General features: G+C 44.8%; 1 protein-coding gene across 4 annotated transcripts in view; it reads left to right on the top strand.

Annotated features, from left to right (window-relative positions):
• The first annotated feature begins 1,103 nt into the window (after positions 1-1,103).
• Positions 1,104-12,620, top strand: part of IL15RA (interleukin 15 receptor subunit alpha) — a 37,086-nt gene continuing 25,569 nt past the window's right edge. For all 4 annotated transcript variants that reach the window (XM_055543485.1, XM_055543484.1, XM_055543483.1 and 1 more), the window contains exon 1: positions 1,104-1,788. In XM_055543485.1, coding sequence (XP_055399460.1) covers positions 1,695-1,788 — 94 coding nt within the window. In that variant the 5' untranslated portion in view covers positions 1,104-1,694. The remainder of the gene's footprint in view (positions 1,789-12,620) is intronic.

The following is a 12,620-nucleotide window of genomic DNA, read 5'->3' as shown; positions in this document are numbered from 1 at the left end:
CTGGGAGTAACCGCAGAGAACTGACAAACCCAGGAACTCCAGAAGCTAGAAGACGTGGGTAGGACGGTCCCCCAGCGTCTTCCCAGAGAGCTGGGCCCCCAGGGACACTTGGACCTGAGACTCCTGCCCTCCAGAACATCAGAGAATCACTTTCTGCTGTAATCAAGCACCTAGTTCTTGAAACTTTGTTAAGGCAGCCCTAGCAAACTAACACAGACCCAAAAGCACAGGGTTGTCTGGGTGTGGATGGCGGAGCCTCACACGTTTTAAAAAAGAAACCCTCAGTATTGCTCACTAAAAGTGACAAAGTACTGACACACAGCAACTTGAATGGATCTCAAGGGACAACAGTGGACCTCTAGTGGTTACAAACTGTACGAATCCACTTACATACCATCCTTCAAATGACAAGGTCACAGAGATGGAGAAAAACTCGACGATGGCCAGGGCTCCATGAGAGGGTGCTGGGGACGAGTGCTCTCCGTCTTGACAGTGGGGGGCACAGACATCTTCACACATGACAAGACTGCCTAGAACTGAGCACACACCCTCCCCTGAGTCATAGAAAACGGACTAAACCTGAGTAAGGGCTGCGGTTGGCATTCGTGACAGTTGGCTGTGTGCCGAGTTATTCGGGATCTTAGCGCTTGGAAAATGGAGGGAGGCCCAGGCCAAAGACGCCGCGTCGGCCTCATTTCACTTCCCAAACTGGGGGTTTTCGATTGTGCATCGGGAGCTTTCTCATAGCGCACCTGCTTCTCAGGACTGTGCAGCTTAACTGGAGAGCCCAAGAAAGCAAGCTGCCTGCCCAGCAGCAGGATGGTAGGCTAGGCGAATTCCTCTAACGCAGGAATAAGGCACAGAGGGGAACCACGGTTGGTCCTCTCTCCCAAGCCCCCTTTAAATAGCTGAAATGTTCTTGGGGAAGAAAGATGCAGCAAGATTAAGAAGCCCCAGTGCCAGTGCCAGGAGTCGGGGAACGTTGGGTCAGGCAGCTCCGGGTGCGCGCCAGGTCTGGGCCTGGACACACAGAGCAGGTAACCAAGCCAGCCACGCGGGGCGACAGCCCAGTTGTCACCCAGCGTCACAGGCCCGGACCGGCAGGGCGTGGGGCCGCTCGTTCGCAGGCAGCCCAAGGTCCAGGCCGTCTAAGTCAGAGCGACAGACGCACACAAGCCAGGGGAGGTGACAGAGTGGAGTGGAAGCCAGGTGTGACGCCCACCGGCCGTGTTTACGGGAACGAGTCGGTTTCTCCCATTCCCTCTGCGCGGGGACACGCGACGGAATAAACCGCTGGGGACACCAGGGGCTGGAGGGCACAGCCGGCGAGGACTCCGGGCCTCCGCGGGGCACAGTCCGGGCCTCCGCGGGGCACAGTCCGGGTCCCCGTCCGGGCGCGGCCGGAGGCGCTGCGGGGACTCGGCGGCGGCGCGGGGGTCACGGCGCCGCCTGGGTTTTTTCCAGGGGAGGGGGCGGGGATGCTGAGTCACGGAACTGTCACCGCTTCTCACCTCTCTCCTGCCCTCGGGGGCTAAAGCAAAAGCGAAAGCGAATGCGGCTCGCGGGGCGGCCAGTCTGGAGCTGCGGCCCGCCGCCTCCCCCAGGCCGTGGGCATCTGAGCGCCCCGGCGGCTGGGCGTCCCGGCCGGGGCGAGCCCGGGAGGCTGCCGGCGGGGGCGCGGCCGAAGTCTGGCCATGTCCGGGCGGCTCCGGGGCCGCGGGGCCGGCGCCCTCCCCGCGCTGGGGCTGCTGCTGCTACTACTGCTGCTCGGATCTTCGGCCACGCCGGGTAGGGCGCGCGCGCCTGGCGGGCGGGCAGGGAGGCGGGCGGCCGGGCGCGGGGCGGCCCCCAGCACGAGGTGCGCCCCGCGCGCCGGGGACACGTGGAGGGACGCGGGGACCACAGGCTGCGGGCCCCGCTCCCCTGGCCACTCAAGGCAGGCAGCGAGTCGCCGGGCTTTTCATTCTACGTTTTCCCCAATTTCCGAGGCAAAGGGATGAAGCCGGGGTGTGCTGCACGAGCTCCAGTTGGGAGCTTTACAGCGATTTCGAGAAATGGGTGAGCCCCGCGAGGAAAGCAGGGAGAGCGTTCAACAGCCGGCAGTCCTCGCGGGGGTCCCTCCCCTCGACCAAAGCAGGTTATACGGGTGGGCGGCGGTACGACGGGGTACGGACCGCGTACGTCCCAGAGGACAGCAAACGTGTCAGGCGGGTTGCACACCTGGGGGGCCTGGCAACAGCTGGGAAGTCTCAGCGTTAGGAAACCCTGAGGGCGCGCGGGGGTGGGGGCCGCAGTCCGGACGGAGCGCTCCCAGACAAACCGGGAAAAATGAAGTGGAAGGATGGCTGGGTGTGTGTGTTCAGGAGGAATTTAAGACACACAGCTGTCAACTCACTGGGCAGACTCAAATGAGTGTCCTGCTGGTGGGTTTTCGTCCCAGGAGCTGGACAAGAGGGAGGAGAAAGTAGGGATGTATCCGCGTTTATCCGCGTTGGCACGCCTTAATCATTTCGCAGTCACGGAGCTGCGAGGGTCTGATGAAAGCTACAAACCCTCTCCTCTGAAAAACACACGAACGCACGACTTAACAAAACCTGCATATAGTTTTGGGGTTAAGGGGCCCCCAAAGGCCATCCATGGACTCTCCAGAGGAGAGTAATCCCGCAATCGGTCTGTGCACGTGTCTGTGTTTAAGGCAACACTTCTCATAACTTACATCCAGTCGAGTCAGTCCGCCGGTCCTCCACTGGAGGATCCATCCGCGTTGGTCGCAGGCTGGCCTGCTGAGAATCCCCTAGCTCTTCTGGCTTTCCTGAGGTTTTCTTTTCCTGAGACTATGTTTGGATTTCCCCCCATATCTGAGAATCCGAGTTATGAGGGTGATGTCAATTCCTCCCACCTGCCTAGCCAATGTCCCGCATGACCCAGGGGAGAACAATGGGGGGGCAAGTCTACTGGACGATGTGAAAGTGAAATGCAGCCTTAGTCAGAACCCAGCAAAACCGAGAGCAGTGTACCTCCCAGGGCAGAGCCGGCTGCAGGCAAACTCCCTGAAGCTCTTCAGCTCCAGCAGCTCTTTGACCTCACAGAGGCACGGCTTCCATCTCTTAGCTCTTGATGGTTCTTAGTTTTTCCTAAACAGCTCTCTTGGGGGGCGGTTGACAGATAATAAACAGTGCACATATAAATTGCACAATTTGATAAGTTTAGAGGTAAACGTAAAGTCAGGAAACCATCACCACCATCACGAAAGTAAATATAATCATCACTCTCAGAAGCTTCCCCATGTCCTGTGTTCCTTTCACTTATAATAATTATCCTGAGAATTCTCCAGCTTGTAACTTGTATCAAGCAGTCCATTCTTCTTTACTACTGAGAACTGTTCTAATGCACGGATGTTGTAGTTTTTTTATCCATCCACTTTGTTGCTGGACGTTTTGGGGGTTTCTGGTTTTGACTATTAAATATAAAACTATTATGAACATTTCCATATAGGTTTTTGTGTGGACAGAGGTTTTCATTTCACTTGGGTAGAGAAAATGGCTGGGAGTGAATGTCTGGATAACATGACATGTGTATGCTTACTGTTTAAAGTAACAGCCAATCTGTTTTCTAAAGTAATTGTACTCATTGACATTCCCGCCAGCAGTGGGCAAGAGTTCCACTTCCTCTCCATCCTTGTTGGTACTTGGTATGGCCAGTCTTTTTTTGTTAACTTTTAATTTTTTTCCAGTTTTATTGAGGTATATGTAATTGATATATAATATTGTGCAAGTTTAAGCTGTACAAAAGGCTTCCCAGATGGCACAGTGATAAACAACCCACCTGGCCAATGCAGGAGATGCCAGAGACACAGGTTTGATCTCTGGGTCAGAAAGATCCCCTGGAGGAGGGCATGGCTACCCATGTTCTCCAACATTCTTGCCTAGAGAATCCCATGGACAGAGGAGCCTGGTGGGCTACAGTGCATGAGGTCGCAGAATCAGAACAACTGAGCAACTGACCGCATACACAAGGTGTACAAAGTGATGATTTGATATGTGTATATATTGTGAAATGATTGCCGCAATAAGATTAACACATTCATCATCAGCTCCCATAGTTACCAAAAGAAAACAATTATGTGTGTGTGATCAGTCTTTCTCTTTAATCATTCCCATTCTAGTAGATGTGTAGTTGTCTTTCATAGTTTTAATTTGCATTTTCCTAATAATTAATAATATTGAGCATCTCTTCTTGTGCTTCCTTGCCATCAATCTGTCTTCTTTTGGTAAAGTGTCTAGTTAAGCATTCTGCCCTTTAAAAAATTGAGTTATTGAATTATTATTGAGTTTTGAGAGTTCTTTATATTTTCTGGATATAAGTCCTTTATTGGATATATGATTTGCAAAAAAAAATTTTCAGAGTCTGTGACTTCTCTTTTCATTTTCATAACAGTGTTTGATGAAGAGAAGACATTTTTAATTTTGATGAAGTTCAGCTCATTAATTTGTTCTTTTGCATTGTGCTTTTAGTGTCATATCTAAGAAATATTTGCTTAAGTCAAGGTTACAAAGGTTTTCTTCTATGTTTACTTCTAGAAGTTTTATAGTTTAGCTTTTATTGATGTCTGTGATTCATTTTGAATTAATTTTTCATATAATGTGAAATATGGGTTGAAAATTTTGTATTTGTTTGGTTTTCCAAGCAAATGTGGCTATCCAATTTTTCCAGCACCATTTGTTGAAAAGATGATCTCTGCTGAATTGCTCTTACACCTGTATTCAGCATCAGCTGTTTGTATATATTGGTTGCTATAGACAAAACATCACTACATGAAAATCAATTATATTTCTATACATTAGCCATGAGTAATTGGAAACTGAATTTTTAAAATAACAATATCATTTGCAATAGCATCAGAAAGTTAGGGATAACTCTGACCAAAAAAAAAAAAAAAAAAATAAGAAAGACTGTACACTAAAACCCACAAAGCACTGCTGAGAGAAATTAAAGATCTAAACAAATGGAGGTGTGTCATGTTCACGGACTGGACAAATCAATGCTGCTAAGGTATCAGTTCTCCAGATAAAATTTTTATCAGATAAAAATTCCAGCAGGCTTTCTTATAGAAAATGATAGACTGGTTGCAAAATCGAGACAGGAAATGCAAAAGACTTAGCACAATCAAACAGCTTTGAAAGACAACTGAGCTGGGGGATCAGCACTTCTGACTTTAAGACTTACAAAGTTGCAGTAATCAGGACAGCATGTATGCTAAGTGTTTCATTTGTGTCGACTCTTTGAGACTCCTTGGAATGAAGCACTCCAGCCTCCTCTGTCCATGGGATTTTCCAGGCAAGAATACTGGAGTGGACGGCCACTCCCTCCTCCAGGGATCAAACCAAGGTCTGCATTGGCGGGCAGGTTCTTTACCACTAATGCCACCTGAGTAGCCGCCAGGACATGTTCTCCTGGTGTAAAAATGGATGAATAGCTCAGAGAACAAAGGGTACCTGATGTTTTTAAGTGAACTGAGAAGGGAAGTGGACACAGATGATTAGATTTGCTACTTGGCAGTGTGATCCTGGTCGGGAGTTATACAGAGCAGCTTCTTCCTTACAACTAGCTGGGTAAATGATAGTTTCAGATCTGTTCCCGCTAGTTTTCAGTGCTAATAGACAAAGCGAGTTGCTGTCATCTGTTCTGATTCAGGAGGCCTCATCTGGAGGGGAACGCATCATCTTGGCCAGGCAGCTTCTTAAAGACCCTCGTAAGCTGTGAGGCTTCAGGTGATTTGCCCAAAGCAGCTGGAGACGATGATGATTTGTTTCAAGATGAATATCCCTGCTCACCAGCTTGGGTTTTGTTATGCAGGGTGCTGGTGTGCCTAAGGGTGGTTGTACAGCTTGTGTCTTTAAACATTTTTTAAATTAATAAGCCATTTTTCAGACATCTGGGGAGTTTTGCTAAAACTTTTGTCAAATTATTTTTATCTCATTTTTGCTTTGTGCTGCTACTGATGGCAAAAAAGTGATACAAACTTAAATGTACAAAATATGGGATTTGTTGAAATCAACCTGAATGTCCAACAGTGGAGGATTGCAATAAATATAATGGGGTTGCTTTCAAACAGTATGCACTGTATGATTCAGCCTTTACTAGAGATCTAGAGTCGAGAGATGATAGGTTGTGTATGTATGCGTCTGTGTCTGTGTAGTTTTCTGCCTTTTCTTGTCTTTCCAATGTAATTTGCATTGCTTTTGTAATAAAGGAAAAAATAAAACTACAAAAGAAGTAACACAAAAAAGAGCTAGAATTTTGGAGTTTTTTCTAATTCATCTTTAGTTAATTATAACCAATTTTGTTTGGCAATGTTTTGGTGGCTTTGTAAATTTTGCAGATTGCTCAAAATCGGGCTCTATAAAGTCACTGCATATAACTGCATTATATACATATATTTTACAATCCTTTATGACTTGTTTAAATAATCCCTTATTGTTAGAGTTGTTGGTAGGCTTCTGTTACCTGCCAAAGGATGGATATTCAGGTTGTTTCAAAATCTCTGCTATTCTAAACAGCATAGAGTAAAATAAGTTGGATGAAAATTAGCTATATAGAACAAATAAGGCAAGGGGAAAGCCCTTAAAGTCTTTTTTAAATGGCATAAACATTTGAGGATATTCTTTTGCAATAAAATCATCACTCCAGCTAACTTGTATTGGGCTAGATCACTTCTACCGAACTGATTTTACCCAATAGCACATAACTAAGTAAATACATGTATAAAGTCCCCTAGTACATTCTCTTGGAGTCATATCCATGTTACTTATTAAACATGATTGATGTTATTTGAATGTTTCTACTTGGAAAGATGATTTTCTCCTGCACAGAGGGAAGGTAATTAAGGGCTGGGTCCAGGGGGATATTGCTGGAGCTGTATGGTGGAAGAGTTGGACCTCTCTAGTGGCTCAGATGGTAAAGAATCCACCTGCAGTGTGGGAGACCCAGGTTTGATCCTTGGGTCAGGAAGATCCCCTGGAAGAGAATATAGCAACCCAATCCAGCATTCTTGCCTGGGAAATCCCATGGAGAGAGGAGCCTGGCGGGCTACAGTCCACAGGGTCACAAAGAGTTGGGCACAACTAAAGCGACTTAGCATGCACGCACGTGGTGTAAGGGTTACTCTTGTCAAGAGTGTGGAGAATAAACTGTAGGCAGGAGAGTCTGGAGGCAGGAAGCTAAACTGGAGACTTTTGCAATAGTTCCAGTAAGTGGTGATGAAACCCTGAACCAAGGCGGTGTTGGTAAGGCGGAAGGTGGGGGGGGCAGATTTCCTCCTGAGTCCTTCGAGTATAGAATGTATTTCATTCTTTCCCTTTTGTTCTTCCTTCAACCTACAGCCACTCAAGTCTCCCAAGCTTTCAGAAGTCATAATTTAAGGATTTGAATGACGATGAGTCTACCTACCACACAAAAGGTAGACTGGGAGGCTTAGTTAAGGAGCCTGAGAGAGCTGATGAGTTAAAGGCATGACCTGGGTGTAGTGGGTACTTACACTGAGTGCCAAGAGGAAAATGTGTGTTGGCTTGGCTGGTGCTTCAGCCAGAATAAAGAGGGAGAATGGATTAGTGAAAACACAGAAAGGCTTTTATGCCTTGGCTACATCAGCGTCACAATGAGCATGAGGGCAGCGATCATATCCTATACGTCTTGGCATCCCACCAGTCAGCGTGCTATAGGCATTTCAACAGCAGAATAAGAGGCAGAAAATACTGAAATGGATTCTGACTTTTCTTACAGAATGGGAGGAGCCTGCTACTCTTGAACTCTGGATTCGAGAGTAGGCCAGGGTTACTTACTCATGTCAGAAAAAAGTCTGATTCACAGGTTCTGGGAAGTAGAAAGAGGTGTAGCCCTACACAAATATTTTGATGACTTCATTTAAACAATCGTTAAGACTTGTTATGTATATTTTTTGCCTACTTAGGAGTTTTGAAAATCCAAGAATCTTACATTTTCTCCCATTTCCATTACTTCATCCATTCCATCCTATAGATTTGTAAGCTGAAAACTAACTTCAGAAAACACCCATCACATACTGGGCTTAGCTCCTGTAATAAGAGTACCTGAGAACTGTAATCAGGAGCTTACAGTGTTGTAAACAAGGTGAGATTTGCTTCACTGACTATCTAGACAACAATGTTATGAGAAGAGAAATTATAACTGAAGTATCAAAAGGTGTGACTAAGGCCTCTGAGATGAAGATTATTGACACAATCCAATGTGTTACCTCCATTGCACTTGTGAAAGTCTAGCTTCGTAAAGTGAGTTACTGACCAATATGTGGTTGATTGGCTGCGCAGGTGGCTCAGTGGTAAAGAATCTGCCTGCAATGTAGGAGACAGGTTCCATCCCTGGGTTGGGAAGATCCCCTGGAGATGGGATTGGCAACCTACTCCAGTATTCTTGCCTGGGAAATCCCATGGACACAGGAGCCTGGCGGGCTACAGTCCATGGGGTTGCAAAGCGTTTGACACAACTGAGAGGCTAAGCGTGCACGCACACACACACACACACACTGTTCACAGTGGAAAGTAACTTCCTTTTTCAGTAAAATGACAGAGCAGACATTCTGAAAAATCCTGCTGGAAACAAAACACCCAGAAATGATGAATAATAGATAGAAAACATCTATTAAAATCCATAGCCAATAAAATATGTAATCAGCTGTTTAAAGTAAAAATAATAATAATGTATTGTGGTGTTTATAAGTAGAAGCAAAACATTTGAGAGAATAGCAAAAGGCTGGATGGGGAGAAATTAAAGTATATTGTTCAAGGTTCTTATACTACACATGTGAAGTAGTATGATTTCACCTGTGGGTGAGCTGTGATGAGGTAAAGACATATACTACAGATCTGAAAGCAAACACTGCAATAATAAAACAGAGCGTTACATTTAGTAAGACAACACAGTAAATGAAATGGAATCATGAAATTTCTATGGAACCACCTGCATAGAAAATCCCATGGAATCTACAAAAATGCTAATGGAATGAGTTGAGCAAAGTTGCAGAGCACACAACCAATTTACAAACATCAAAATACAAAATACTAGCAACAATTAAAAACTGAAATAAACATAATGTCATTTGCGTTGTAGTAAAAATATGAAGTACTTAGGGATACATTGACAAAAGATGTACAAAATTGATACACTGAAAACTAGAAAACATTTCTGAGATAAATTACTGAAGACTTAAATCAAGAAAGACTGTGTTATTGGGTATTGAGAAGACTCAGTACTATTAAGATGTCAGTTCTTCACCAACTTGATCTATAAATTTAATGCAATTCCAATCAAACTTTCAGCAGGCTTATTTTTTTCCAGTTAGAAATTGATATACTGACTTGATAACCCAGTAAAGGACCAAAGTCAGCTTTGAAAAGGATTAACAAAGTCAGAGGATTTACACTACCTGACTTCAACAATAAAGCTACAATAATCAAGACAGCAAGGTATTGGATGTCTAGATGAACAAATAGACAAATATATCAATGGAACAGAATGTCAAGTCCCTAAATAACCCCACGTATACTTGGTCCTGGGTACAGATCCTATACCAACTGCACTGGAGGCCCACTACTGCTGCTGCTGGAGACGCTTTTACATGCACAAACCCTGTTAAAGATAATGAGGGGGCGTTTGGCTGCCACGGAAGGAAAAAGCAAGACGACTGAAAGCTGCAAGCCTGAGTGCCAGGCACAGCGGGCCTGCCTAAGACTGAGGCTGGACCAGGACAAGAGTCAGCTTCCCCTGACCCCACCCCATCCAGGCAAGCAAACGCCAAGTCACAAGCACGGCCATCAACTGCCCAGGGTGGGGTGGGCAGGAGTGTGGAGAGATAACCCCTGTGGTTTAGATAAACAGAAAAGGACTCAAGATGAGGGTGGAGCAGGAACACTGAGAAAAACCCCCTACCACTCCAGCCCCCACTCGAAGCACTTGTTGCTCAGTCACTACGTGGTGTCTGACTGCAGCCCCATGGATTGCAGCACAACAGGATCCTCCGCCCTCCGTTATCTCCCAGAGTTTACTCAAATTCACCCTAAGCACAAGAAAAGACTTTACCACTGGTGGCACAGTGGTAAAGAATTCACCTGCCAATGCAGAGGACACAGGTTCGATCCCTGTGCAGGAATATCCCACATGCCACAGAGCAACTAAGCGTGTGTGCCACAACTACTGAGCCTGTGCTCTCGAGCCTGGGAGCAGCAGCTACTGAAACCTGTGTGTGCCCTGCAGCCATGCTCTGCAACAAGAGACGCCATTGCAGTGAGGAGCCCGCACGCAGCAACTAGAGAGGAGACCCTGCTCACTGCAGCGAAGACCCAGCACAGCCCCCCACTTAAAAAACAAAACAAAACTGGGGGAATTTGAAGCCAATGCTAGTCTGAACGTAACCATAGCAACAACAAAATCTAAATCCAATTCAACAACTGACTTGACTGACTCAACCTTTCCCACATCATCAGTTTAGCATTAGAAGTGTTCACACTTTCAGGTATAAATACTGTTTATCTCAGTTCTACAAATATGGTTAAGCATTCAATCAAAAATTGAGCCATACCAAAAAATATGTCTCAACATACTGTATGTCTACGTCACAACAACAGAAAAGTCCCACTATGAAGTGAAAGTGAAGTCGCTCAGTCTTGTCCGACTCTTTGGGACCCCATGGACTATGGCCTACCAGATTCCTCTGTCCATGGGATTTTCCAGGCAAGAGTACTGGAGTGGGTTGCCATTTCCTCCTCCGGGGGATCTTCCCGACCCAGGGATCAAAAGCAATAAACAAGACTCACCGATGACCCAGAAATTGAAACTATCAGTTCAGTTCAGTCGCTCAGTCGTGTCCGACTCTTTGCACTGGAAGTTAAAGGAACTGTTGGGTTGGCCAAAAAGGTCCTTCAGTTTTTTAAGTAAAAATAAAAGACACATTTTTCATTTTCACCAAGAACTTTCTTTTCTTTTCTTTTTTTTTTTTTTTTTTTTTACCAAGAACTTTACTCAACAATGTATTCCCTGTTTTGTTCCACTACCTTCTGCCATTTTTTTCAGGCAACTTCATAAATCCATCTTCCCAAAACTTTGTATCTTTTTGAGCAAACAACTGTTCCAAGTGCCTTATACAGTCTTCCAGGGAATTGAAAGTTTTTCCATTAATTTCTAAAGACTGAAATAAATGGACACCTAAAAGTGCAGTGTCTGGTGTATATGGCAGATGAATCAGAACTTTCCAGTCAAACTGCAACAGTTTTTGCCTGGGTGTTACAGAAACACGCGATCTTGCGTTATCCTGATGTATATGTGTTTTCTGTTGACTAATTCTGGATGCTTTTTGCTGAGTGCTGCTTTCAGTTGGTCTAATTGGGAGCAGTATTTGTTGGAATTAATCGTTTGGTTTTCCAGAAGGAGTACATAATAGAGGACTCCCTTCCAATCCCACCATATACACAACATCACTTTCTTTGGATGAAGATCGGCCTTTGGTATGGTTGGTGGTGGTTCATTTCACCTGGCCCACTATCTTTTCCATTCTGCATTATTGTACAGTGTCCACTTTTCATCACCTGTCACAATTTGTTTTAAAAATGGAAGATATTACATTTAAGTGGAGAATCACATGTAGAAATACAGTCAAGAAGGTTTTTTGTTTTTTTTTTTCTTAACTTTGTGGAACCCAAACCTCAAAGCGACGAATATAAGCAACCTGGTGCACAGGATCTTCAACCCTTGGTTTGGATACTTTGAGTATGTCAGCAATCGCCTGCATGATATAACAATTAATTGATTGTTCTCAATTAATGTCTCAATTTGACTACTATCAACTTCAACTGGTCTACTCAACCATGGAGTGTCATCCAGTGAGAAATCTCCAGCATGAAACTTTGCAAACCACCTTTGAAATGTTCGATTAGTCACAGCATCGTCTCCATACATTGCACAAATATCTTTCTGCATTGCAGTTGTGCTTTTACCTTTCCTGAAATAATAATGCACAATATGCCAAAAATGTTGCTTTTTTCTTCCATCTTCAATATTTAAAATGGCTACATACAAATTCACCAATTTTGATAAGCTTTTAAAAATGTATGCTGATATGATAGTTGTCACAATACAATCTAACAAAATTGTTTCTAATGAAGTTAAAGACAACTAAGCTCTATGAGAGCCATCTTATGGAAAAAACCAAAGGAACCTTTTGGCTAGCTCAATATCATTAACATGTTAAAGGCTCAGATGAAAAAGATAGACAGCATTCATGAGTAAAGGGGGGAATTTCAGCTGAGAAATGGAAATCATGAGAAAGTCTCAAATGGTAATATTAGAAAAAACTTAACAACAATAGAGATGAAGCAAGCCTTTGACAAGCTTATCAGAGCGCTTGACATAGCCAAGAAAAGAATCAGTAAACTTGAAGACAGGTCAGTGCACATTAACAGCAACACAAAGAGCAAACAAGAGAGGGAAAACAGACCAGAGCAGAGCATCCAAGAGCTGTGGTACGATAGGAAGTGGTTTCATACATGTATAATCAGAGCTCCAGAAACAGAAGAGAATGGAGCAGAAGAAAT

Source organism: Bubalus kerabau, chromosome 13, assembly GCF_029407905.1.
Source record: "Bubalus kerabau isolate K-KA32 ecotype Philippines breed swamp buffalo chromosome 13, PCC_UOA_SB_1v2, whole genome shotgun sequence".
NCBI classification, from domain to species: Eukaryota; Metazoa; Chordata; class Mammalia; order Artiodactyla; family Bovidae; genus Bubalus; species Bubalus kerabau.
This window is presented reverse-complemented; position numbering and strand designations above follow the sequence as displayed.